We start from the raw sequence: 27,100 nt of genomic DNA on the forward strand, positions 1-27,100 counted from the left end.
AAGAGTAACCGATGCAGGCGCGGCGTGGAGAAGAGCTGAATTCAGATCGGAGCGCCTAATTCTCTTTCATCTTCCGAGAGTCAACTGCTCGGATCGAGGATCGGCGAGGCTGATAGTGGCAGGCCCGGTGGACGGGGCCGGTAGTAGCGGCAGGACGGACGGACGATCAGCGGGTCTTCCGACTGCGCAGATCTTGCTGTAGTTCGCGCAGCAGGACGGACGATCAGCGGGTCTTCAGCGGCGAGTCAGACGCCAGATCCAGGACCTGCCGACTGGATTGTCCGGTGGGTGGCGGCCCCAGCGAGCAGCGGCGACCGAAGCTTGTGCCTTCAGGTGCGGCGCAAGTTTGGGAGCACTTGCTGTGCCGGAAGGTTCGCGCAGCAGGACGGACGAGCAGCGGGTCTTCAGCGGCGATAGATAAAGGGGTCCCCATATATATGGTATAATAGATAAATAAGTTGATACATTGAGAATAATGTCTATAAATAAAAAGTGACTATTTTTTGTGGACGTTCTAAAATTGTAAAAAATGACTATTTTTCAGGAACACATAGGGAGTATACTCCAAAAAAACCGGTGATTACCGGCGGCGTTTGCCGGTATTTCGCCGCCGGTAATTTCGCCGGTATTCAGGCGTTTTTTTTAATACGTATTTTGTAACACAGTTGGAATATATATATGATTATTCATGTAATATGTGAAGAAAATCTTTAATAGATAATAAATTGGACAATCTAAAATTTGATACTATAAGTTATAACAATAATAAAGCTGTCCTTCTCCTTTGTTCATTGTGAGCCAACCAGAAGCAATGAATATGATATGCAGCAGTAGATTCTCTCTCTGTCTGTTTCTATTCACAACCTCCTTTTTCTCAATTCACACAACAGACACCATTGATACTTCCCAAACAGTGAGCGATTCCCGTGATGACACTCTCATCTCATCCAACGGAGCCTTTGCGTTGGGGTTTTACAGCCCAGGGAGCTCCAAGAATCGCTACGTCGGCATATGGTACAACAACATTAAAGACAAGACTGTGGTGTGGGTCGCCAACAGAGACAATCCACTCACGGATCGATCAGGTACACTCAGAGTCATTGAACCAGGTGGCCGTCTGCTTCTTCTCAACGCTACAAATGCTACTATTTGGGCTGCTAATGTATCAAGCAGCGGCGTGCACACTCCGGTCGCACGTTTACTCGACTCCGGAAACCTCATTGTCACAGATGCTAACGATGAGAAAAATATCGTCTGGCAGAGCTTCGACTATCCAACCGACACTTTCTTACCAGGAATGAAGCTTGGTAAGAATTTCGTGACCGGCCATGAAGTCTACATCGCGTCAGCCAAGAACAACGATGATCCTGCAACGGGGAGTTTCACATATCAGATCGATCCCACTGGTTATCCACAGAGTGTGATCAAAGATGGTGCCTCGGTCCGGTGTAAATCAGGGCCGTGGAATGGTGTCCGTTTCAGCGGCAGTCACAACTTGGTGAAGAACATTATTTTCACGTTTGGATTGGTGATAAACAAGGACGAGGTGTACTACCACTACACCCTCCTAAACGACTCCGTATACATGAGGTTTAAGCTGAGCGAGAGTGGTGAAGGACAGAGGTGGCTTTGGTCTTACCAAACCCAAATCTGGTTACTTTATCACACTATTCCAACAGATAACTGTGATATTTATAGTGTGTGTGGTGCGTATGGTGTTTGTAATACTAAAACTTCGCCTTATTGTTCCTGCTTGAATAAATTCGAGCCTAACGATCCTCGAGGTTGGGGTGGTGATGATTTTTCAAATGGATGTATTCGAAGAACCCCGTTGCACTGCCAAGATGGAGATGTTTTTCTCAAGTACTCTGGCGTTAAATTACCAGACACGGAGCGTTCCTGGTCGAATGCTAGTATGAGTTTACAAGAATGCAAAGTAGCATGCTCGAAGAATTGCTCGTGCACAGCGTATGCAAGTCTGAACATAAGCAACGGTGAAAGTGGATGTCTACTCTGGTTCAGTGAGCTTGTCAACATGAGAGAGATATCTCCTGGACAAGATATCTACATTAGAATGGCTAAATCTGAATTAGGTATGAATTCAATCACAATCCTTGTTTTCTCAGATAATGATGGCATGAAAATAATGTATTCTTTCCATAAATAACTTGACAGACTCGGGAAGTAGGAAACGAGGAATACTTATAGTGACGTTGTCAGTGGTAATGGGGATACTTGTGCTAGGCCTGAGCCTGAAGGTTTTGTATTCTCGGAAAAGGAAGGAGGTGGATCATCAGCTGCAACTAAGAGGTAAGAGAGAAGAGTTACTTGTTATATAAATTGGTTTCCTTTATGTTTCTCTGCGTCTTCTTAACAGATCATGCTACAGGCAGACTAAGAAGCAACTACATGGATTATCATCTGCATCAAAGTCGCGAGGATCTGGATCTGCCGGTGTTGGACTTATCCTCGATAATCAAGGCTACTGATCATTTTTCAAACAACAATAAGCTTGGAGAGGGAGGATTTGGACCTGTTTATAAGGTAGACATGCAGGAATTTAAATTCATTGTTTACTCATCATAGCTAAGCTTCCAAAAATTGAAATATGATATTCATACATATTAAGTCTACTAGAAAATAGAATCTCACATAACATATATTTGCACTAGGGCCTGCTAGAAGATGGAGTGGCAATCGCTGTCAAACGATTATCAAGAACTTCACACCAAGGGATGGATGAATTCAAGAATGAAGTAATCTGTATTGCGAAACTTCAGCATCGAAATCTTGTGAAGCTCCTAGGATATTGCATTGAAGAAGAAGAAATGATGCTAGTTTATGAATACATGACCAACAAAAGTCTCGACTTAATACTCTTCGGTAAGGCTTCTTCTTCAGCCAACCTGCTCAATACTAAACATTTAACTAGGAAAGTACTTGGACAAAATATAGAGAGAAACAGAGTTGATAAAAATTTAGTCCCTGATTTCATGAAACTTATACAAGCCTATGAGTCCTTGACATATCTGGCAGATCCTGAGAAAAGCATATTACTGGACTGGCCTAGGCGCTTCAACATTATTAATGGCATTGCTCGGGGACTTATGTATCTTCATCAAGATTCCCGCCTCCGAGTAATCCACAGAGACCTCAAAGCCAGCAATATATTACTAGATTCTGACATGAATCCAAAGATATCAGACTTTGGACTTGCAAGAACTTTTAGAGGAAATGAAATTGGAGCCAACACAAACCGAGTAGTGGGAACATAGTACGTATAATTTTTCATGTCATAAGATGATGCACTTCCTCTGTTTCCTTCTTAACTTTGTTGCAAATGCAGTGGGTACATGTCCCCAGAATATGCTGGAGACGGCATCTTCTCAGTGAAGTCAGACGTGTTTAGCTTCGGAGTTATAGTCCTTGAGATTGTCAGCGGTAAGAGAAATAGGAGATTTTGTTACGGTGATGAGCAGCTCAACTTCCTTGGATATGTAAGTATTTACATGTTGGAGAAACTTGAATCTTTGTTTGAAGTTATATGGCATCTGAATATGAGGTAACAGGCATGGATGCTAAACAGAGAAGAGAAGTCCGTGGAGTTGATAGATTCTTGCATCAGAGAATCATGCAATGTATCACAAGCATTGAGATCAATCCATGTGGGTCTTTTGTGTGTTCAACAACACCCAGATGATAGGCCAACCATGTCTTCAGTGGTACAGACGCTGAGCAATGACGCCATGATTCTGCCTCAACCTAAACATCCTGGTTTTTTCATCCAAAGAGAGATGATAGAAACTAAGATCTCAGCTACTTCAAGCACAGGAAGTTGTACAAACAGAATCACCACTACTAGTGTGCTAGAGGGTCGATAGATTATCTTTACGTTCGAGCATGTTCATCTATATATATATCTGCCAATCTTCACACAATTCTTCTCGAGTCTGTGAGGTCTCTGAATCTGATTTGTGTGACTTTACAAGATATACACCTTACAAGTTCGTAATTAACCTCGACAATATGAGAATGCAAACCAGGAAATCTTGCACTTATACATCCCATGCATAACAAACTGTGAGGTTCCTCGTTAGTGCGTTTCTCAGAATGATTTCAACTATATCTATCTAACAAAAATAAAGTCGTGCATGAAAATTTCCCTCCAAAACTACAGGTATCTCGCTCAATACTACTTTTCCCATGCAGGAAATATTTTTTAATTCACCATGCGCCTATTCCAATGTAGCAAACTATTCAGCTACTGTATTCCTATGAAAAAAAATACTCCTAATAACTCAATGTACATGAATATATATTGTCAATTCTCACACAGAAAAATTATGTTTCTAGTGTATTGTTCTATGAATGAGCAATCTGAACTCAGTCTTTTCAGTTTCCCAAAGCTCTCTCTCTCCCTTTCTTTCAAAATTTAAATTAATATTTTTTAATTTCAAAATTTCAATTAATTTTGTAGTTTCAGGGGAAAAAAAATTCAATACATATATACATGAGAAAAATTCTACAATATTTATATGTATGTTAAATACTACTCTCTCCATCCACTAAAAATAATCCTAAAAGAGAACGGCACGAATTTTAATGAAAATTATTAAGATATTGTAAGTGAAGTAAGAATCCCACTTAAAAAAATAGTATTAATAATGATAATTAATTTATATGTATCATTCACATTATCCCTTAATTCTAGTCTTTTTAATCTCCGTGCCGAAAAGACATAGGCCATAAAGAATGGGACGGAGGGAGTAATTCATAATAGAAATTATTATTTTTATTTAAAATTATTTGAATATTAAATAAAAATGAATGGCATTGCATATAAAGTTGTAAAATAATACTCCCTCCGTCTGCCAAGATTATGTCAAATTGCTTGGGCACAAGATTTAAAAAAATTGATGATGATTTTGATGTAGTGGAGAAAGGGTTCCACCACTTTATGAGATGTGTGGTTGAGATTGAATTTTGGGTGAGTTTTTTTGTAAATAAAGAGTGTTAGTAAGAATAAAATATTACTCTATCCGTCCCATTCAAGTTGGCCACATTCTTTTCGGCACAGAGATTAAGAAGGGGATTGTTATGTTTTAATCAGAGGTGGAGGAAGGCAGCGCTAGGTGCAAGAAATGGAGGCTGTGGAGGGAGGCGGGTGAAGGAAGGCGAGGAGGTGGAGGAAGGCGGCGCAGGGTAGAAGAAATGGAGGGTGTGGAGCGGCGCTAGATGGAAGGAGGCGGTGGAGGGCCAGATCCTCTCCGCCGCTCCTGCTATCACGACAATGGTGTCCTTGGCGACCCATCTCAGTGCGGCTAGGGTCCGGGCAAAAGTCGACGGCCAGATCTCCCATGGTGATTTTCCGGTGTGTGTGTGTGCGCATGTACAACGAGAGAGACATGAGAGAGCCGAGGCGAGGGAGAGTGAGAGGGAGGTCAGGGAACGGGGCAGCCGCCGGAGAAGAAGAGAGAAGGGGGTGGGGCGCTGGGGGGAGGGGGGCTGGTGGTGTGCGTGTGTGTGTGTTTTTAAATAAAGAGGGTTTAGATTTATTTAGAAAATTTTAATTAAATGAACTAATTGAACTTAATTAAAATAAATATTTCCATTTTTAGAAAGTGGTCAATTTTAGTGGGACAAACCAAAAATGTAATGTGGCCAACTTTAATGGGACGAAGGGAGTAAAGAGAATGGTGGGACCATTGCCTTAAAAGAAAAATGACATAATCTTAGCGGACACCCGACATAGTAATTGTAACATAATCTTGATGGACGGAGGGAGTATTAAAATATCAAAAACTAACTAATGTGGAGTAAAGGTCTCGAACAACAAACCTCTAATAAAAGCAAAGAGTCTTAACCAACTTGTTCCATTGTTTTATATAGGGCTGTCAAAATGGGCCGAAAATGGCCCGGCCCGTAGTTTTGGTCGGGCTGAGCTAAGATTTTCAAGGCCCAAAAAAAATCGGGCCTCCCTGGCCCGGCCCATGCGGCCCGCCGGGTCACCCGGCCCGCGGGCCAAAAAGCCCGCCGGGCTTCGGGCCTAAATCGGCCCGTCAATATAGAAGGTGAAAATTTCAAAAATTTATATCTCCTCCCAAATTCCAATGGACCCAACCCAATCTAAGTCCATTTCTTCAATTGACGACAATGACAAGTCGAAGTCTAACTTAGGATTTAAATTAGCAATCAACAATCAATATTAAATTATTTTTACTTGAAATATTTATTTATTTTTGGTGGTTGTTATTTGATTCCAGTTGATTTGATTACTGTATTAATTAATTTGTGAATAAATCATTTTCAGTTTTTGTTGTTTTTGCAATTAGTTTTTGTTTTTTACTTGTATTCATATTGTTTACATTTAGTTTTAGTCATACTCCCTCCGTCCCTTAAATGGCTTCCTCTTTGGGGACGGCACGGGTTTTAATAAAAAGTTGTAAAGTGTATTGATAGTGGAGAAAAAATGATATAATTATTATTGGAAGTTGTGAAAAGTTTTATAATTAGTATTGGGAGTGGTGAAAAGTGAAAAGGAAGAATAAATAAAGTATTATTAGTGGTGGGGTAGGTTTCCAAAAATGGAAAGAAAGAAAGAGGAAGTTATTTGGGGGACGTCCCAAAATGGAAAAAGAGGAAGTTATTTTAGGGACGGAGGGAGTATTTGTTTACATTTAATTTTAGTCAATTACGTAATTTAAATGTAGATTGTTTAAGGCCATTTTTGTTTCATCGAATTTGTCTTCTTTTTTTTCTTTAAATTTGATTTAATTTATTAATTTTTGGAACTATATATATATATATATATCAATTTTGGCCCGACCCGCCCGGCGGCCCGTATAGGGCCGGGCTGGGCTTCAATGTTCAAGGCCCGCTGAAATTTTGGGCCGGCCCAACCCGGCCCAAAAAATGGCCTAGGCCCACTGGGTTGGGCCGGCCCGCAAGGTTTGACAGCTCTAGTTTTATACATTAATGTTTTAAAATTGTAACATAATTTTAGTTCAAACATAATTCCCCCCACATCACATTCTAACCCGACGTAGTATTTCTCTCCCACATGCACGTTCATTCTCCTCTACCGTCTGGTACATAAAACGCCCCCTCTCCCTCAACCGCCATCGTCAGCACCTGAACCGCCGTACCCTCCCCCCCCACGTACAAACTCTAGAGTCCTCAATTGCCGTCATCAGCCGTCCTCTCCCTCAACCGCCGTCGTCGGCCGCTGTCTCCCTCAACCGAGAATGAGCAGTTTCAGACGACATTCCCAGTGATTACATACAGTTTCAGACGCCGTTTCATACCATATTCTGCATCACGTAACTAACTCTCCACCATATCCTGTGTGTGTAACTGAAAGCCCCCACCATGTGAAGATGTATAAAGCTTCTAGGATTAAGTATATATTTGACTCATGTTGGATCTATAAAGATTATTCAGAATTGAATCATATTTACTTGGTGCTCTGCTTTTGCCGTTTATTGTCTGCTGCCTATGCTTTGATCGAAGCTTTGTCTTTGATTATATTTAGATGGAACCATCTGTCCTTATGAAAGTTATGACATTGGAAAGCACTAAGCTTCTTATTGATTCATCGATATTTGGTGCAGATTATTTGTTTATGGTAAATAGTATTCAAAGTTTTGTAGTACTATATAGTATCATCGACTTGTAAATAAACTCAAACTACTTTAAAGTATTAGTGGATATAATGCTTTGTTTAAGGGAAGATTTGTTTTATTATCTTCTTTGTAGGTATATATAAAAAAGGCAGTGATTTTTGGCCACGTAAAAAATCAGTTTTTAGGTGAAAAATGAATGGGTCGATTATTTTATAATTAGTAGATTGACTAAAATATCATTTCATTAAAATACTCAACCAATTTGAATCTAATCGTAGTTCCGTTTTTTCCCTAATTTTCCGATTTTTTATAATACTTTTCCGAAAATTATAAGTTTTTTTTTTAATTTTTTTTATTTATTTGTTTCCAAAATTTTATTATTTTTATTTTTTTCCACTAATTTATGAATTGTTGTAAAAATAATCCTAGATTTGTTCCACTAATTTAGAGATTCTAATTCTCAGAAAGATAATCCTAGATTTGTTTTCACTAATTTAGAGATTTTAATTGAGTTAATATATAAAACTATCCACTTTCATATTGTAAAGATAAAAATTGTCCACTAAGATAAAAATAATAAAAATTGTCCACTTTTTTATTGAAAAGACAGAAATACCCCTCACTTTAAAATTTAAAAAAATGGCCACTCATTTCTCTCTCTCTCTCCTCTCTCTCTTCACCTTCACGTCACTCGTTTCTTCGCTGGATCGCCGCCTTCTTGTCGCCTCGAATCGCCACCAACACCGTCGGCATCAGCAGCAAGCGCCATCGCAATCTCTACTCCATCCAACGGAGACGACTATCCTCCTTAGCATGAGGTTAGATGTTGTTCACTTGTTTGCCTCAAATTAGGGTTCAATTAGCGAATTTCTTTTGTTTTTATGTATCTTTGAGAGGTTTGGGTTAGAAAAATTGGATGAGTTGTTGAGATTGTAGTAATTACTTATTGAGTAGGTGATGCTTTCTTTTGCTTATTTTTGAGCCTCTGTATTTGATCTTGATGGCAGCTTGCTACTTGTTTCCCCAAGTATACTTCATCAGTTGCCAAAAGAAATTTGGAAAATTTCTCAGGTATCTTCCATCCTCTGTAGCTAGGGCACCATATGCTCAGTTCATTTGGTGTTTGCTATCCTTTACTTGATAAAAAAACTTGTAAGTAATATTATTACATGGACATTCAAGGTGATGTAATGTTCTAAAAATCCTTATGTCTAAAATGTAGGCATATTTTTGAATTTTAATTACTTATGCTTTGCTAATTATTCTATACTGAACAATCTTGGACTGAAATCTATATGCTTTGCTAATTTTAGATGTTCGGTTAGGACAAAAGTTGCTGCCACTGTTTGTGAATCAATTTATGTTGTTATGCTCAAATTCTCTATCCTCTAGTATACAAATGCTTTGAAGCTTCCACTGAATATTGCAGATATGCCCAAATTGAAACATCAAAATGGAATATTATGCTGACTATTAGTGAAATAAGTTAGTAGCCTTTCTAGTACAAAATTAGGTACCTGCATTTTGGACAAGCAATTGTTGATGAAGTGTGATGTTGACTATTGGTGGATTAAGTTCTTGTTTAATTAGTTTGATCAAATTTTCCAGGCTGCTCCGTTGCTTTTTTCCAAGCATGGTCAAGCTGAATCAGGATCTACTAGTACAAAGTTTTTCAAGATATTTGCACTTTTTGGTGATCGTCTTCCTCAGCCTTATGCAAACAACCAAGATGCAAGATTTGCAAATGGAGGGGCCTATCCTCCTAATTTAAGTCTTATCACAAAGGTGAGTTCTATACCGTTGAGGTTCCGGGTAAAACATCTTAAGAAAATCTACTTGTTGTGTCTAAAGTTTGTTTCTTTGCTTATTTTCGTCTTTTATATTATTTCCTCCGTGCTACTGTTCTCACTACAACAAAATGGGGCTGTGGGGACTCTTATATTAGAGGAAAGATTGGGGCAATCTTATAACATCATGTCTCCTTCTACTGTCAATGATTTGTTTACACACTTTGAATCTTATTGCAACAGATTATCCGAGACCACTTGACGCGATTGCCAGCTTCGATGAAGAATGTCGAAAGATTCATGTAAGCTTTCAGTTTAGTTTTCTTGAAAAAAAAATTCTTGCAAGTGTGTATTACAAGTGAAAAGAAACATATCTACTCAATTGTGATGTGTTAACCTTTCTTTGTGAGGAATCAAATATACAAGTAATTCATATTTTCTGATTTTTTGTATCCAAAATGCATCACTTTGCTCTACTCCTCCCTTCCAAATTGTTTCCTTGAAGTTTTTCTGGACTCGATGAGGAGTCTTGGCTAGTATTTCAAGAAAGGAATTTGAACTGGTTTACCACTTGTTTTGTTTCAGAATGGGGCAGGTTTGAGAAATAGTGTTGGAGTTGATGGTAAAGGCAGAAGTGCGAGGGGCTGCATTGGAGGCGAAATGCCCGTTGAGCAGCACACAAGGAAATGAGACATAGTTAAGAGGCAGCAACATGCTAAAATGGATGGTGAACTTTGATCAAGCGACAAAAACTCACAGGAAAACGTGGAAAAGCAGCCAAGGCGTCTATCAGTCGTCTTTCCCCTGTTGTTCGAGTAATGCAACTAGGTTGATGACTGAGCTGCTTTCAACTTCAGCTGAGAAATCTCTGACTCTAGCTGCAATTTTAGGGGCCGTCTATGCTCAGAATCAGCAGCAAGAGATTAAGCTCTCTGAATATTTACAAAGAAGTAGGTTTCTTGGAAAGTATGATGAGGTTGATGAAATTAACATTCAACAAGTTCAGATGAGGGCTGAGGCTTTTCTGGGAGAAGGGAGGAGCTCTGAGTCCAAATCTTTCTCCAATGCATTGGAAGTGCTGAGCTAAAAAAGGGACCTATTTATGGAGCTCCTGCCAGATCCCGACTCGTTGCTAGCAAGGCGGTCAAAGAGGATAGTTGAGAAAGATACAATCAAGTCGGCACTAAGTGGCAATGTATCAGAATATGAGGCAATGGATGATGCAATCTCGAACGATAATCTATGGCAGAAAATCGATTATCAGCTCAAGTACTCTTCCAGAACAAATTTCACAGCCCAGCCTTCAGATAAGAGAGTGATACTGAAGCGAGCTCCCCGAATTGAAAAGCATTCTGGGAACTTGACCTTCAGCTGCTCGTCGTTGCAGCTTCCTTACAAATTGAATATAATATACACTGATGTATAGTTGATTTAGATACAATTAATTTTCTATTGAGCTATATTTTTTAGGAATTTGCAAAACGATAATATGATAGTGATTTTGTATATTTATTTTTAATGTTCTTAAATTCACAACTAGATTTATGAATTCACAATTAGATCTATGAATTCACGACCACATTTATGAATTCACAATTGAATATTCTCGAATTCACAACCAGATCTATGAATTCACAATTTAATATTCTCGAATTCACAACCAGCTCGATAAATTCACAACTTAATATTCTCGAATTCATAACCAAATTTATAAATTCACAACTAAAATTCGAATTCACAACCAAAATAAATTCTAGTTTTAGTTGTGAATTCAAACTTTAAAAACTCAAATTCACAACTACTTGAATTCACAACCAAAATAAATTCTAGTTGTGAATTGAATTCTGGTTGTGAATTCACTAAAACTCGAATTCACAATCAAATAAATTCTAGTTTTAATTGTGAATTCAAACTTTAAAAACTCAAATTCACAACTACTTGAATTCACAACCAAAATAAATTATGGTTGTGAATTGAATTCTGGTTGTGAATTCACTAAAACTCGAATTCACAATCAAAATAAATTCTAATTTTAGTTGTAAATTCAAAACTACTTGAATTCACAACCAAAATAAATTGTGGTTGTGAATTCGACTGGTTGTGAATTCACAACCAAAAAATTATGGCCATGAATTAAATATTGGTTGTAAATTCACAACCAAAAAATTCTAGTTGTGAATTCGACTGTGTAGGGTTTAGGTTAGGTTTTAGGGTTTAGGGTTTAGGGTTTAATGTGGGTTTAGGGTTTAGAGTGGATTTAGGATTTATGGTTTAGGTTTTAGGGTTTAGGGTTTAGCTAGAGTGGATTTAGGGTTTAAAATTTAGAGTGGGCTTAGGCTTGTGAATTCACGATCAAAAATTTTTTGTTGTGAATTCGACCTGTTTAAGGTTCAGGGTTTAGGGTTTATGGTTTAGAGTGAGTTTAGGGTTTAGGGTTTAGAGTGAGTTTAGGGTTTAGGGTTTATGGTTTAGAGAGGGTTTACGGTTTAGGGTTTAGGTTTTAAGGTTTAGGAGTTAGAGTGGACTTAGGGTTTAGGATTTAGAGTGGGCTTAGGCTTGTGAATTTACAATCAAAAAATTCTTTTTGTGAGTTCGACTGTTTAAGGTTCAGGGTTTAGGGTTTATGGTTTAGAGTGAGTTTAGGGTTTAGGGTTTAGATAGGGTTTAGGGTTTACAGTTGTGAATTAAATTTTCGTTGTGAATTCGACTGGTTTTGAATTCACAACCAAAAAATTCTTATTGTGAATTAAATTTAGGTTGTGAATTGACAACCAAAAAAATCTGGCTGTTAATTAAATTTTGATTGTGAATTCGACTGGTTGTGAATTCACAAACAAAAAATTCTGGTTGTGAATTCGATTGGTTGTGAATTCACAACCAAAAACTTTTGGTTGTGAATTCACACTGGTTGTGAATTGCGGGATTTTTTAAAGGGGTGATGTAAAGTGGATATTTTTTTAATTTTTAATGTGAAGGGTATTTTGGTAACAGTGGACATTTTTAAAGTTTTTTATTTTAGTGGACATTTTTTATCTTTACAATATGAAAGTGGCCATTTTAAAAGTCCACTCATTTTAATTCTCCTAAAAATAATACTAGATTTGCTTCAACATATATAAGAAAATGTATATAACATATACTTGAAGACAATGTATTATAATATAGTATTGAAGGCAATTTGATGATAAGAAAATGAACTACTATAGTGTAAATAATGAAGTCGAAATAAGTATACTTGATGAAATAAAGTTTAATTAATTAATTGAAATAAATTAGTGAAGTTGTATAAAAAAAATGAATCATACAATGGGATTTTGCTCGGATAACTATATAACATATACTTGAAGACAATGTATTATAATATAGTATTGAATTCGAAATAATTAAACACAACGTTCATCAAGTTTAATTATATAATTGAAGTTGAAAACAAAAAATAAAGTATACTCAATCATACGTAGGGATTTTGCTCGGAAACTATATAACATATACTTGAAGAAAATGTATTATAATAAAGTATTGTAATCGATATGATAATAAGAAATAATTATACTCAATGAAATAAAGTTGAATTAATTAATTGAAATAAATTAGTGAATTTGAAAAAAAAATGAATCATACGTAGAGATTTTGCTCAGAAAATGTTAGGTCCGGAGGGTCTCGAATAGGTGTATGGGGGGGGGGAATACACCTATAGGCTATTTTTTTCAAAATGAAACTTTAAATACAAGCTGACTTAACCTTTTTACTTAAAAAGAGTTTTGTCAAAATAAGGATGACGACTGATACTGAATCCTCTTCAGTAAAGAGCTATCAGTTAAGTCAAAGACTTTAACTGATACATGTGAGGCTTCAGTCGAGTTTGATAAACAGAGAGATGTTATGAATCTTACTGACTATTAGAAGATAGATCAGTTAGACTAATAACACACGCAGCGAAAAACTTTTGTTTCGAAATAGCCTGTGATTTTGATCACGTTGTCAGCAGTTAAGTTTCTCTTTGCAATTAATCAGTTTTCAGTTTAGGAAAGCAAAAGCACAAGTAAGAAGGTAACTACTGAAAGCTGTAAATGTAATGACCCGACTTTTTATTAAGGATTATATACTTTTAAATTACTGATTTAAGGATTGATTATGGTAATTAGGGATCAGCATCCATTAATAAAATACGAACTTATATGAATTTGATAATTTATATATGTGATGATTTATTTTTTTTATTTTCAATAGATGATGCACTCAAAATATATTTTGAGTCCATTAATTTATTGTGGAGAATTTAACACTGAAGTGTTAAATATGAATCTTTTATCGATTGTTTACTTAAGCCCATGAGTAATTTAATTTATGTTAGAGGCAAGCTCAAGTGAATTTTATGCTTCAATGAGAATTAGGCTTATATATCTTAATGTGTTTATATGAGATTAAGCACATATGGTTCTCATTCATCCACATCCCTCTCATTCTTCTATTAAACCAATCACCAATACGTTCACAATTTTCTTCACCTACTACTTCACAATTTTCTTCACCAATACGTTCACAATTTTCTTCACCTACTACTTCACAATTTTCTTCACCAATACGTTCACAATTTTCTTCACCTACTACTTCACAATTTTCTTCACCTCTAAAGTCAATCTCCAAATAGAATTTTGCTTCTTTAAAACCTATTCCACTATCTCAATTCACCCATTCCCACCTCTGCAGCAAGTTTTATAAAGTAATAGAGTGAAGATTATTCATCTCATTCAATTCTTCTTCACAATTGGCTTCTAATCTATGCCATATATAAAATCTGCAGAGACTAATACCATACACCTATTCAAGGTATTCCCGTTTCTATTATATTATGTGAAATTTCTGGGGTATAGATGGGAGTGTGGTGAATATTTGTACAAAGTTTCATGTTATTTGAACTTCGTTTACTACCCTTTTAAAATTTGAGAAGTCTACTGCCCGTATCTGTTGAAACTGTCGTGAGGCAGATGATTAAGTTAACTATTTCAGTAACCATATGTTGATATTTAGCTCTCAAATTTTTATGGTATAAATTTATATGCGTTATCTATCTGCATATAAAATTTGGGGTCATTCCGGAAACGTTTGCTATTTTTCAAAGATCTGGACTTTCAGTTGGCAGAAACTGCCGAATCTGGTAGGCGATGGGAAAATCGCTATATCTCTTAAACTACTTGGAGTTTTTCAACACACTTTTTTTTCAATTAAACTAGACTCAAAGAGGTTTCTATTGAAATAAAATTCGACTCCATACGAGTTCGGAGTAAAAGCAGTTTATTAGTTGAAGTTGAATCTATACAGTTTTGTTGAGATGGAAATGATTCAAAATAATTCCTATTAAGGATTTTAAAGTTTTATTGTTGATAAAATATCACTTTTAGTTTATAAATGAGCTATTGATGTGTATGTATATATATTGGAGATTGGCATTATTAAATGGGGAAAAGGAAAACGTTTTATGTTTATAGAATTATTCTTTATTTATAATAGATAAATAAATGAATAAAATGGAATTTCCTACATCCTCAAAGGTACATGAAGTATTTTGATAAAGGAAGAACGATTGTATATGAGTTAGATATAGTCGTTTAAGGAAATATGGGTAGTTAGAGAAATGAGTGAATAAGTGATTCACTGCATTTGTTGTTATCTTTTCTATTATTCACTCGAACACATGTTTTCGTATTATCAAAGGTTCAAATAAACAAAAGCGTCTGAGTAACCTATCGCGCTAAGGAAAGAGAATCGTTGTCTTAAGTAGCAAAACACTGCAATCAGGTGGGCATTACTTTTACTATACGTATATAGAGATCCCCTGCGTGTCGTAGGCCTCTTATACGAATGAATGCATGAGATGATTTAACTGTTAATTTCAGTTTTATATATCTATCAAACGAATTTAATGTTACATTTAAACAAGATATTTCATTACAAAATCATTGAACTGAAAATTATTTCAATTGTTGTCTTGCCATAAATGTTTAAATTTTAGTATGATATCTATCTGCTTTGGCTTTGCCAATGATGCAATCGAATTCGGGTCCTGAGCAGTTGATAGCTATCCTGCCAGGACTAGTGTACACCAGTGACCGTGAGTCATCTAGCGGGTTGGCCGGTCAAGTGACCGTGAGAGGTGGCCACCTCTCCGGCACACAGTTCCAGATATGATAGATTACAAGAGAACTTAGTCTGCAGACGAACTTTAAGAATCACAAATGAACTTAGTAAGCTTGGGCCTTTTTAGCGAAAAACTCCCTTGCTGTACTGTTTATGATGGCATGACAATTTACAGTTTTGAAGCATGTATTTTTATACCTAGGCATACGTGCCCACTGAGTGCTTTTGTACTCAGCCCTGCATATGTTTTCTAAATGTGCAGGTTGAGCTGATGTGATGATGGTGCTGCAATGAGCGGAGTCTCCAAGGTTGTTAATAAATAGTTAACCTGTCTAGAATATGTCTTCATACATATGTCTAGCTACTTTCCGCTGCAAGATGTTGTTGATGTTATAGTATGTTATGTCATACTTTGAGTCTTAAGAGAATGGTTTCATATGATGTATAACTTGATTAATGATATTAATTAAGTTTTATGCTGTCTTTCATAGACTATTTTCAATTGAGTATTCATGAATAAAAATGACGAGTTTTATTAAGATGAGTAAGTTTTACGGCTATAAATGACGCCCCTTTTCTTCCCCTTCTTCTTTAACCCCATCCCTAGTCGTAGATCACTCGGCTTAACTATCCTTAGTTAGGGCGGGCTGTGACAAAGTGGTATCAGAGCGAGGTTAAGCTCTGAATTAGAAGTCTTGAGTTTAGTCTAGAATGAGTCGCTAGACTAATAGTTATTAACAACCGTGAGCTCAGCGCACCATCACACCAGGCTCAACGAGGTATGTAAAATTTCAAAGTTTATTTGACGTTAAATTTTGAAGAGCATGATGTTGAGGTTATATGATGAGTTATGATGTTACACTTTAAAGGTGCATAGTTTGAGTTTGAGGATGACAACATGATTAATAATGAGTTATTATGTTGTAAGAGCATATGTTGATGTTACATGATGAATCATGAGAGCGTTTATATCATATGATGTTATATGATTGAGGATGCATAATTATGAGTTATGATGTGATGTATTTGAGATGTTTTGTGATGAGAATTGTTTGAGCAGTTGTGATAAGTCACGATGATTTAGATGAAGGAATCTAATGTCATTGTTAAGAGAGATTTTCTACTAAGTAGAAGGATGAAATGAGAACTTAGAGCTAAAGCTTGAGAGAATTAGCAATTGCTTTAAGTACTTGTTGGTTTGAGTTATGAGTTTGAGTTATGAGCTTGAGTATAATAGCATGATTAATGATGAGTTATTAGCATGCTGCAATGAGATATTGTACGATATGTTGAGTTGTTTGGTGACGCGAGTTTTGCTCACGCAACCTTAATGGTACTTGAGGAGGTATCATGAGCCATAGTCTTTGGAGATGGCTTTGAGAGAGAATTGTTGAGTTGTCTTACTGAGTCACGATGATTTAGATTAAGGGATCTAATATCATTGTTTAGAGAGATTCCCTACTAAGTAAAGATGGGACGAGATGAGAATTTAGATGTTTTGAGCTTGAGTTTTAAGATAACAGTACTACTTAATAGGAGTTTTGCTAAGTTATGTTTTGTTTATTTTGTTGCTGGAGCCAAGTAGAGTTAGTTCCTAGAGTCACCTTTAAGTTCTCCTTATAGGTTGGCCAGGACTGTTGGCACTGCACGAAAGTGGACTGTTGTGAGATCGAACTCAGGAAAGATCGGATACGAGGACGAGGCGTACAGTATGTGGTACAGAGATACCCTAGCAGATTTTCAAACACATGTTCATAGACTATGAAAGGATGAAAGCCTTATGGTTGTTACTAGACTGGATGGCATCGTGCACCTAGTCCCCGTGCTACCAATCGAGTGGTAGGATTGAGCAAGGAAGAAAGCCACTCAATATGATGGGACATGTCGTCTTGAGCATTGGACCCACAGGAGATGGGATTTGTTACAGATACCCAGATTTTCTATGCGGATCTACTGACCGGATGCTTGTTTTCTACCAGGGACTCTAGAAGAGTGTAGTAGATATCGAGTCGATCCTTGAGTATCAGTTACCAAAGATGATAAAATGATAAACGATAATGAGGATGAGAAGTAGCCGAGGAGGGCTAGAGTTGATGAGGATGAGAAGAGAATCCGATGTAGGCTAGAGCTAAGGATGATCTTGAGAGTATGAGCAGTACACCTTTGTTTTTGATTAGTTTCAATTACATTGCGATGTATATAACTTACTTAGGAGATACTGATACTTGAGCTTTTGACATGCTGATAGATAAGCATGCGAATATAGTACCCTACTGATGTTAAATAGATGGATGTTCCTAGTGTGCTAAAGTAGCAACTAGATGAGTTAACTGGTAGCAATTACTGTAAGAGGTCCAGACCGAGACATAGTACTATTAATGGTGTCGGTTTAGAAGGGACATTACGATAGATACTATGGTTTTGTAGGGTTTATATAACTCCTTTATGTAAGTCCTCTAAAAAGAGGCATTCTACTGATGGATATATTAGGTTGTTAGCATTTCGTGAGTGCTTATTGCCTTACAGATGAATGTTAAGGTGACCGTGAGGGTTTCCTTAAAGTTGAGTTAGTAAATTGAACTTGAGTTTTGAGGATGCTTAGAGCGTTGGTCGAGTTGAGTTTTCCTTTTGTGATTTCAAAAATGCCTCAAAGATGTCATCAAGAGTGTGATGTGAAGGATAGGCGGGATATATAATTCTCCGCCACCACCACCGCAACATGAGAGGAGAGTCGAAAAATATTGAACTTTCGAAACAAGAGTCTAGAACATAGGACCCTGAGTTTAAGCTTTTAGCTTGCTGGTGTGAACTTAAGTTTTGTTATGTATAGTATGATGAGAATTTAGAAGACCCAGAATTACCAAGTTCGGGATGATGTTTCCTGTGTAACTGGGAAGTGATTATGTTGGACCTGGCCAGTCCACATGATCCAAATCTCAGTAGACGTCTTTTGGGTTTATAAACCCCTGTATTTCAACTTCAGTTTAAAAAAAAAAAAAAAAAAAAAAAAAAAAAATCAGATGGGTTCTCACTCTAGGTCATTTTGTTCGACTTGGTAGTTACTCCTTTCTACCCTCTGGTTATTTATTTGAGTCTCTTGAACAAATTTTCTGCAGCACTTTATATCATTCGAGATTTGAGCCTTTGCAACTTTTGAGTTGTTCTAGTAGATTCTTTTGAGGTATACGACTAAGAAGTGTTAGTATATTGACTTAGTAAGTCACCCAAACTATAGCATGGTTAATTGACTTTCAGTTGTGTCTAAATTAGTTGAGATTAGTATTTCTCCCCTGATTATTATCGACCACTCCTTTTGTTAACAATTTATAGTACAAACCGTAAGGTTGAGAATAAGGACTTGAGTTATTTTGTCTATGCTGATTTCACGATGGAATCATGAAAAAAAAATGTTACACATGTGATATGAGAAAAGGAATGTATTGATGATCGTTTTTTTTAAAATAGAATGTCTGGTAGATGAGAAGCTAGAAACGAGGTGGGGACAGAAATGAACCATCACAAAAGATGGATGAACTTTTTCTCGAGTAAAGATTGTTTTATCCAATGAAACTAAGAATCCAGTTGAGGGTAAACTCTAGATTAAGACGATGAAGAGAATCTTTGATTTTCTTTGTACCGCACAAGAAAGACTTCATGTGTTGCGTTCCAGTTGACTAGATCTACAGATTTTGGTGGGAGGCCAAAAGAAAAGCAATGACTCAAGAATGTTAGCAAACTTGTCTTAGTAAGACTATAAGACGGACACATATTACATATATTTTTTTTTATATATCTGCGATAAGTGGAAAGAAACGAAAATGTTCAACCTCAAGCAAAACAAGATGTCTATGACCAAGTACGACCAGAATTGCTGCGACATATCCGTTATGCCCCACAATAGGTGGACATCGATGAATAGATGCCGAAGAAGTTTCGACCTGGCCTAAAGTATGAGATAAGAATGGCATTCGCCAACCACGGTGAGTTTACGTACTTTGAATTGCTCAACAAAACTCTAGACGCCAAGGTAGTTATGCTCGAGGATCACCCGACACAAATTTAAACTGAACAAGGTGATCAAGACATAAGAAACTTTTCACCCATAGAAGGAACGATGATAGTAACACGTAGTTATATGAACCTTTAATTGAATGTAGGATCACTTAAGGTGGTAGCGAATAACTTGATGTTATACCAATATGGAACGTAGATGTAACCTTAAGAATGGACTGGTTAGCTGAGAACAATATGCTATGATTTATGCAATGAATGGGAAATCTCCTTCAAACCTCCAAGAATAGACACATTAAGTTTTCACGAGATAAGTATAAGGAGCGAATATCAGTTATTTCATACATACAAGCCATGAAGGTGATAAATAAGAAACATTACCAAGCTTTCCTTGTATACCTAAACAGATGAGCTAGCACAGAAAGGACAGTTGAGGACGTAGAAGTTATACGTGAATTTCATCATGATTATCCGGAGAACTTACCAAGACTGCCACCCAATAGACAAGTAGAATTTACCATCGACCTAGCACCAGGATCGACACATGTATCAAAAGCATCGAACAAGATGACTCCAAAGGAATTGGAGAACCTAGAGATCCAATTGCAGAAAACGACTAGACCTAAGTTTAATCATGTCTAGTGCATTCCCATCAGGAGCGCATATTTTGTATGTTATGAAGAAGTATGGTACTTTAAAAAGGCGCACAGACAATAGAGCGTGGAACAAATTAATACTCAAGAATGAATATCCTTTAGTGAGGGTAGATGAATTGTTTGACCAACTCAAAGGTGCAAATGTGTTTCCAAGATCGATTGAGGATCGGATGTCATCACCCAAGACAACTTTTAGAACGGGTTATGACCACTACAAGTTTGTAGTTGTGCCATTCAGGCTCACAAATGCCCAGATATATTCATGGGCATCATTGATAGAGTATTCTACCTTCACCTGGATAAGTTCGTCTTAGTGACTCCAAGAATGAAGATGAACATAAGGAACATTTAGGGACCATGTACAAAAGTACTATTGGGTGAACGAATTTATGCCAAATCAGTAGGTGTGAGTTTTGCTCAAGAAAGTGGCATTTTCTGGAACATATTGAATGATTTGAGTTTATATATGTGTTTATATTTATTAAATATTGCACGTATAATTTACTTAGATTAATTTAAACACCAAGGTTCAGATTTGATGAAGGCCGTGAGTCATAAGGCCAGAGACGAGCGATGCTCGATTTTAATTGAGTTATTTTGAGCATGCCAATGTGTTTAGTTAAAAATATTTGTATTTAAATTTTTGGAATTTATTTCCATTAAATACAAATTTTCTAACTATTCGATGATTTATTAAGTTGAGATATGTGGAGTATGTGAAGTCATGTAAGTGAACTAGCAGTGCATATGAGTTAATGCTATGTTAGTAAGACTATATGAATTATTTGAGTATTTATGAGATGAGCATGATTAGTAAGTTATTGAGCTTTTTGAATTGCATGAGAAATGCATATAAAATGGCTAAGTATGAGAAATTAGCATGGATTAGATTTATTAGTTTAAATGAGATAAATAAATTAGAGAAGCATGTTAATTAATTATAGTTGGAATTTAGTATTTAATTACAAAGTCCGAGATTTAATCGAGAACTATGAGCATGATAAATTGTTAAGATATAATTTATTATTTGAGTTTGATATCGATTATGTGTCTAAATGGAGTGAGTGTGAGAGTTATGAATAACGCACATAAATGTTGGTCTCTGACACTCGAACAATTGGTGTCGAGTATAAATGATAGTTTACTGATAAAGAGTTTTGATGATTTTGAATTGTAGTGCTAGAGATTCTAAAACCTGATAAGGAATTTGTAGTAGCTGATGAGACAAAGAGGATGGGTTGAACCCGTAAAGGATTATGATTTTGGTATTAACCATCACATGGACAAGACCAATGTAGTAGATGATACAGTGAGCCGGAAGGCCTCGTCTAAGATATGATAAGATGATGATAGAAGTGATTAAACCACCCAGCTTGAGGAAAATTGTGGTAGGAGCACGAAGGAAGGATGAGAAGTTACGAGTAAGAATAAGGATAAGAAATTTCAAGAATTACCACGAGGAATCAAATAATGCTATCTTCTTTGAAGGGAAGATATGCATCTCCATGACAATGAACTTAAGAATAAGATAAAGCCATGGCACCCATATACTGTCACCAGGAAGTACTAAGATATATTAAGATCTAGAAAAATTCTAGTTAGGAGAAATGAAACGAGATGTAACCTCATTTGTTGAAATATGTCTTGCGTGCTAGCAAGTGAAGGTTTTACAACATATCATATCGTTACTTTGAGTCTTCGAGCTCATAAAGTCAAGCTTAATGTCATGTTTGGGACAAACCGAGCCCTTAACGAACCAATGAATTTCGTTGTCGAGATGGATTTTTCGAATCCATCAGACTTAAGAAAAGGTTGTCACGAAAGGGGGCAGTCAATGCCCACATGACTCGAGATTCCTTCGATGAATGAATAAAAGTTTATAACGGCGTTTTAGGCTGACTGCCTACATGCTCGAAATGGTTGGTCTCCTTACAAACTGTTTAAGTTGCCTTAAGAATGCTTTAGAGATATTAGTCATTATAGTTCCGCTTAAACGACATAGAAATTACTAATAAGGTATGTTGAAGACGACCGAGCTAAACCGGGGTGAAAGCTGAGAACATGTTTTTGCCACTCTTTGTGAGACATATAATACCAGTTATCAATCGACTATCGATAGGTTGGCAAATGAGGCGTTACACGTGAGAAAATATAGATCACCACTTTGTTGGGATGAAATGACTAGATGATTGAAATCATCCGTCAAAATTTGATAGTGAATAAAATAGGGGCCATGATTGACAGAGTCATATGTTGACAAATGACAAATTGACCTATGATGTGAAAGTGGAGAGATAATTTCCATAAAAGTTTCTCCATCAAGAGAAATCATTGGACTCAATGTGAAGGGTAAACCTAAACCCCGTTTTATAGGCTCATACGAGATTGTAGAAAGGATAGGCCCAATAACTTACTGTTTGGCGTTAGCGCTAAGCTTTGAGAATGTGTGTAATGTATCCCATGTGTCGCAATTAGAGAAAAATGTTTACGATTCAAAACATATGATCCATAAGAACAACATTGTTATTAGTCAATATTTGAGTCACGAAGGAAGATCCAAATCTATCTTAGATCGGGAAGTTCAGGTACTAAGGACTAAGTCGATACCGATAGTAAGGGACCTATGAATATATCATGGTCAAGAATAGACTACGGTCTAACAAGAAAGTGAAGTACTCAGAGTTGTTTTCTGCGGTACAAATTTCGGGACGAAATTTCTTTTAAGGGGGATAGTATGTAATGACCCGACTTTTTATTAAGGATTATATACTTTTAAATTACTGATTTAAGGATTGATTATGGTAATTAGGGATCAGCATCCATTAATAAAATACGAACTTATATGAATTTGATAATTTATATATGTGATGATTTATTTTTTTTATTTTCAATAGATGATGCACTCAAAATATATTTTGAGTCCATTAATTTATTGTGGAGAATTTAACACTGAAGTGTTAAATATGAATCTTTTATCGATTGTTTACTTAAGCCCATGAGTAATTTAATTTATGTTAGAGGCAAGCTCAAGTGAATTTTATGCTTCAATGAGAATTAGGCTTATATATCTTAATGTGTTTATATGAGATTAAGCACATATGGTTCTCATTCATCCACATCCCTCTCATTCTTCTATTAAACCAATCACCAATACGTTCACAATTTTCTTCACCTACTACTTCACAATTTTCTTCACCAATACGTTCACAATTTTCTTCACCTACTACTTCACAATTTTCTTCACCAATACGTTCACAATTTTCTTCACCTACTACTTCACAATTTTCTTCACCTCTAAAGTCAATCTCCAAATAGAATTTTGCTTCTTTAAAACCTATTCCACTATCTCAATTCACCCATTCCCACCTCTGCAGCAAGTTTTATAAAGTAATAGAGTGAAGATTATTCATCTCATTCAATTCTTCTTCACAATTGGCTTCTAATCTATGCCATATATAAAATCTGCAGAGACTAATACCATACACCTATTCAAGGTATTCCCGTTTCTATTATATTATGTGAAATTTCTGGGGTATAGATGGGAGTGTGGTGAATATTTGTACAAAGTTTCATGTTATTTGAACTTCGTTTACTACCCTTTTAAAATTTGAGAAGTCTACTGCCCGTATCTGTTGAAACTGTCGTGAGGCAGATGATTAAGTTAACTATTTCAGTAACCATATGTTGATATTTAGCTCTCAAATTTTTATGGTATAAATTTATATGCGTTATCTATCTGCATATAAAATTTGGGGTCATTCCGGAAACGTTTGCTATTTTTCAAAGATCTGGACTTTCAGTTGGCAGAAACTGCCGAATCTGGTAGGCGATGGGAAAATCGCTATATCTCTTAAACTACTTGGAGTTTTTCAACACACTTTTTTTTCAATTAAACTAGACTCAAAGAGGTTTCTATTGAAATAAAATTCGACTCCATACGAGTTCGGAGTAAAAGCAGTTTATTAGTTGAAGTTGAATCTATACAGTTTTGTTGAGATGGAAATGATTCAAAATAATTCCTATTAAGGATTTTAAAGTTTTATTGTTGATAAAATATCACTTTTAGTTTATAAATGAGCTATTGATGTGTATGTATATATATTGGAGATTGGCATTATTAAATGGGGAAAAGGAAAACGTTTTATGTTTATAGAATTATTCTTTATTTATAATAGATAAATAAATGAATAAAATGGAATTTCCTACATCCTCAAAGGTACATGAAGTATTTTGATAAAGGAAGAACGATTGTATATGAGTTAGATATAGTCGTTTAAGGAAATATGGGTAGTTAGAGAAATGAGTGAATAAGTGATTCACTGCATTTGTTGTTATCTTTTCTATTATTCACTCGAACACATGTTTTCGTATTATCAAAGGTTCAAATAAACAAAAGCGTCTGAGTAACCTATCGCGCTAAGGAAAGAGAATCGTTGTCTTAAGTAGCAAAACACTGCAATCAGGTGGGCATTACTTTTACTATACGTATATAGAGATCCCCTGCGTGTCGTAGGCCTCTTATACGAATGAATGCATGAGATGATTTAACTGTTAATTTCAGTTTTATATATCTATCAAACGAATTTAATGTTACATTTAAACAAGATATTTCATTACAAAATCATTGAACTGAAAATTATTTCAATTGTTGTCTTGCCATAAATGTTTAAATTTTAGTATGATATCTATCTGCTTTGGCTTTGCCAATGATGCAATCGAATTCGGGTCCTGAGCAGTTGATAGCTATCCTGCCAGGACTAGTGTACACCAGTGACCGTGAGTCATCTAGCGGGTTGGCCGGTCAAGTGACCGTGAGAGGTGGCCACCTCTCCGGCACACAGTTCCAGATATGATAGATTACAAGAGAACTTAGTCTGCAGACGAACTTTAAGAATCACAAATGAACTTAGTAAGCTTGGGCCTTTTTAGCGAAAAACTCCCTTGCTGTACTGTTTATGATGGCATGACAATTTACAGTTTTGAAGCATGTATTTTTATACCTAGGCATACGTGCCCACTGAGTGCTTTTGTACTCAGCCCTGCATATGTTTTCTAAATGTGCAGGTTGAGCTGATGTGATGATGGTGCTGCAATGAGCGGAGTCTCCAAGGTTGTTAATAAATAGTTAACCTGTCTAGAATATGTCTTCATACATATGTCTAGCTACTTTCCGCTGCAAGATGTTGTTGATGTTATAGTATGTTATGTCATACTTTGAGTCTTAAGAGAATGGTTTCATATGATGTATAACTTGATTAATGATATTAATTAAGTTTTATGCTGTCTTTCATAGACTATTTTCAATTGAGTATTCATGAATAAAAATGACGAGTTTTATTAAGATGAGTAAGTTTTACGGCTATAAATGACGCCCCTTTTCTTCCCCTTCTTCTTTAACCCCATCCCTAGTCGTAGATCACTCGGCTTAACTATCCTTAGTTAGGGCGGGCTGTGACAGTAAATAACACAGAGATTTTTACGTGGTTCGGAAAACACTTCCTACATCCACAGTCGGTTGATCAGACCAACAACTTCACTGGGCATGTGCTTACGGGTGCACAACAAACCGATGCGTGTGCTTACGGGTGCACAGCAAACCTGAACGTGTGCTTGCGGGTATACAACAAACCGAGACGACTGAAGAGCCTATCTTCAGTACCAACACACTGGGTTGGATTTCTCACTCCTAGCGCACACTGGGCACTAAGATCTCACGGAGACAGAACACTGGTCTGAACTCCTTTTCAACACAAACTCTCAATTCGGTTCGATGAAAAGAGGTTTGAAAACTTGCCAACTAAACCACAAAGAACAAGTTCTTTGCAGTCAGTTTTACTTAGGCTTTGGATATACAATATTTGTCTAAGTTCTAAGAGAATGTATGTAATAAGCAGTGACTGATTTTTGGCTTCGTGATTCTCTTCTTCGATTCAAACTTTGGGGAGGCTTGGTTTTGCTGAGTAACGAATTCGGCAGCGTTTCATCTTATGTTGTTGAATCGGTAAAGATTGAAGTGATCCTTGAGCACAATTTATAGGATACGTCTTGAATAGATCCGTTGGCGGAGATGGTCTTCAAGATTTCTTCCGTTAGAGAGTAATTTGAACTTGGCTGAGGCTTCAATCTTCGAGGTTTCTTGTTTGGTGAGAACGGCTACTTTGAAGAGCCGAAGATGGGACATCTCTGAAAAGGTAATCACCAAAAAGGAATGGCCTCTGCAGAGAAAGGACGATCCTGAGATCTCTGTATTTAATGTGGCTGTACTTCTATAGTACGTGGCTTCCTTTGAACATAGGAGATTCAGTCCGAGGAAGAATGTTTAACTGATACTTGACTTTAGTATCAGTCCGTTAAATCCACGTGGCGCGCATTACGTAATCAGTCAAAACTGATCCTTCGATTGATAAGTCAAATATCAGTATTTGACTTTGCCTTAATCGTTACATCAGTCGGCATCTTCAATCTTCAGTCTTTAGTCCTTCGTTCTTCAGTCTTCAGTCTTCATAACAACAACTAAACTAGAAAAAGAACTCTAACACTTGAGTTCGAAACAGTTCTAGTCTATTACAAGTGAAACCTATTGATTTTGGTATCATCAAAACTAGGATCAGGATATTTCATTAAGTTTCCAACAATTTCCCCCTTTTTGATGATGCCAAAACCACACAACAGTTCTAAGCAAGAAAAAGATTGAACTCAAAACACAAGTTACTCCCTCCGTCCGCCAAGATTATGTCACTTTCATGTACAATTTGTACATGAAAGTGACATAATCTTGGCGGACGGAGGGAGTATTAAACAGGGTGAATATTATTCCCCCTTAACAATAGAACCTAAAACTTGCACTTTGAAGGAAGAACGCAACAGTTCAAAGAAACTGAACGAA

General features: G+C 36.5%; 2 protein-coding genes and 2 long non-coding RNA genes across 9 annotated transcripts; all 4 read left to right on the forward strand.

Annotated features, from left to right (window-relative positions):
* The first annotated feature begins 811 nt into the window (after positions 1-811).
* Positions 812-4,029, forward strand: LOC131008201 (G-type lectin S-receptor-like serine/threonine-protein kinase At4g27290). The gene is made up of 7 exons (XM_057935093.1): positions 812-2,093; positions 2,176-2,310; positions 2,390-2,544; positions 2,673-2,883; positions 3,037-3,274; positions 3,347-3,497; positions 3,570-4,029. Exons 1-7 carry the CDS (start codon positions 812-814, stop codon positions 3,879-3,881), a joined length of 2,484 nt encoding a protein of 827 aa, XP_057791076.1. The 3' UTR covers positions 3,882-4,029.
* A 4,269-nt stretch (positions 4,030-8,298) lies between these two features.
* On the forward strand, positions 8,299-10,615 carry LOC131007706 (uncharacterized). Of its 4 annotated transcripts, none has more exons than XR_009096204.1 (5): positions 8,299-8,440; positions 8,605-8,693; positions 9,231-9,407; positions 9,653-9,711; positions 9,995-10,615. XR_009096204.1 is itself a non-coding variant. In XM_057934640.1 (5 exons), exons 1-5 carry the CDS (start codon positions 8,436-8,438, stop codon positions 10,008-10,010), a joined length of 321 nt encoding a protein of 106 aa, XP_057790623.1. In that variant the 5' UTR covers positions 8,299-8,435; the 3' UTR covers positions 10,011-10,615. The 4 variants fall into 4 exon arrangements, 2 of the variants coding, with proteins under 2 accessions (XP_057790623.1, XP_057790624.1); XR_009096205.1 differs by having other exon boundaries at positions 10,005-10,615; XM_057934640.1 differs by having other exon boundaries at positions 8,630-8,693.
* Positions 10,616-13,492: 2,877 nt separating this feature from the next.
* Positions 13,493-16,035, forward strand: LOC131007730 (uncharacterized). 2 transcript variants are annotated; one of them, XR_009096235.1, is made up of 3 exons: positions 13,493-14,239; positions 15,125-15,208; positions 15,810-16,035. It is a non-coding gene; the product is annotated as an uncharacterized LOC131007730 (long non-coding RNA). The 2 variants fall into 2 exon arrangements; XR_009096234.1 differs by having other exon boundaries at positions 15,125-16,035.
* A 6,658-nt stretch (positions 16,036-22,693) lies between these two features.
* LOC131007731 (uncharacterized) lies at positions 22,694-25,504 on the forward strand. 2 transcript variants are annotated; one of them, XR_009096237.1, is made up of 3 exons: positions 22,694-23,708; positions 24,594-24,677; positions 25,279-25,504. It is a non-coding gene; the product is annotated as an uncharacterized LOC131007731 (long non-coding RNA). The 2 variants fall into 2 exon arrangements; XR_009096236.1 differs by having other exon boundaries at positions 24,594-25,504.
* Positions 25,505-27,100: the final 1,596 nt, after the last annotated feature.

This window comes from Salvia miltiorrhiza, chromosome 2 (assembly GCF_028751815.1).
Source record: "Salvia miltiorrhiza cultivar Shanhuang (shh) chromosome 2, IMPLAD_Smil_shh, whole genome shotgun sequence".
Lineage (NCBI taxonomy): Eukaryota > Viridiplantae > Streptophyta > Magnoliopsida > Lamiales > Lamiaceae > Salvia > Salvia miltiorrhiza.

What these genes read in the sequence shown, in the direction of transcription:
- LOC131008201 (XM_057935093.1), top strand. Translation starts at nt 812, where the DNA reads ATGAATATGATATGCAGCAGTAGATTCTCTCTCTGTCTGTTTCTATTC. An exon ending in GATTTGGACCTGTTTATAAG is followed by an intron (nt 2,545 to 2,672) that starts GTAGACATGCAG and finishes TATTTGCACTAG; the next exon opens with GGCCTGCTAGAAGATGGAGT. An exon ending in AACCGAGTAGTGGGAACATA is followed by an intron (nt 3,275 to 3,346) that starts GTACGTATAATT and finishes TTGCAAATGCAG; the next exon opens with TGGGTACATGTCCCCAGAAT.
- LOC131007706 (XM_057934640.1), top strand. An exon ending in AAATTTGGAAAATTTCTCAG is followed by an intron (nt 8,694 to 9,230) that starts GTATCTTCCATC and finishes CAAATTTTCCAG; the next exon opens with GCTGCTCCGTTGCTTTTTTC. An exon ending in ATTTAAGTCTTATCACAAAG is followed by an intron (nt 9,408 to 9,652) that starts GTGAGTTCTATA and finishes TTATTGCAACAG; the next exon opens with ATTATCCGAGACCACTTGAC.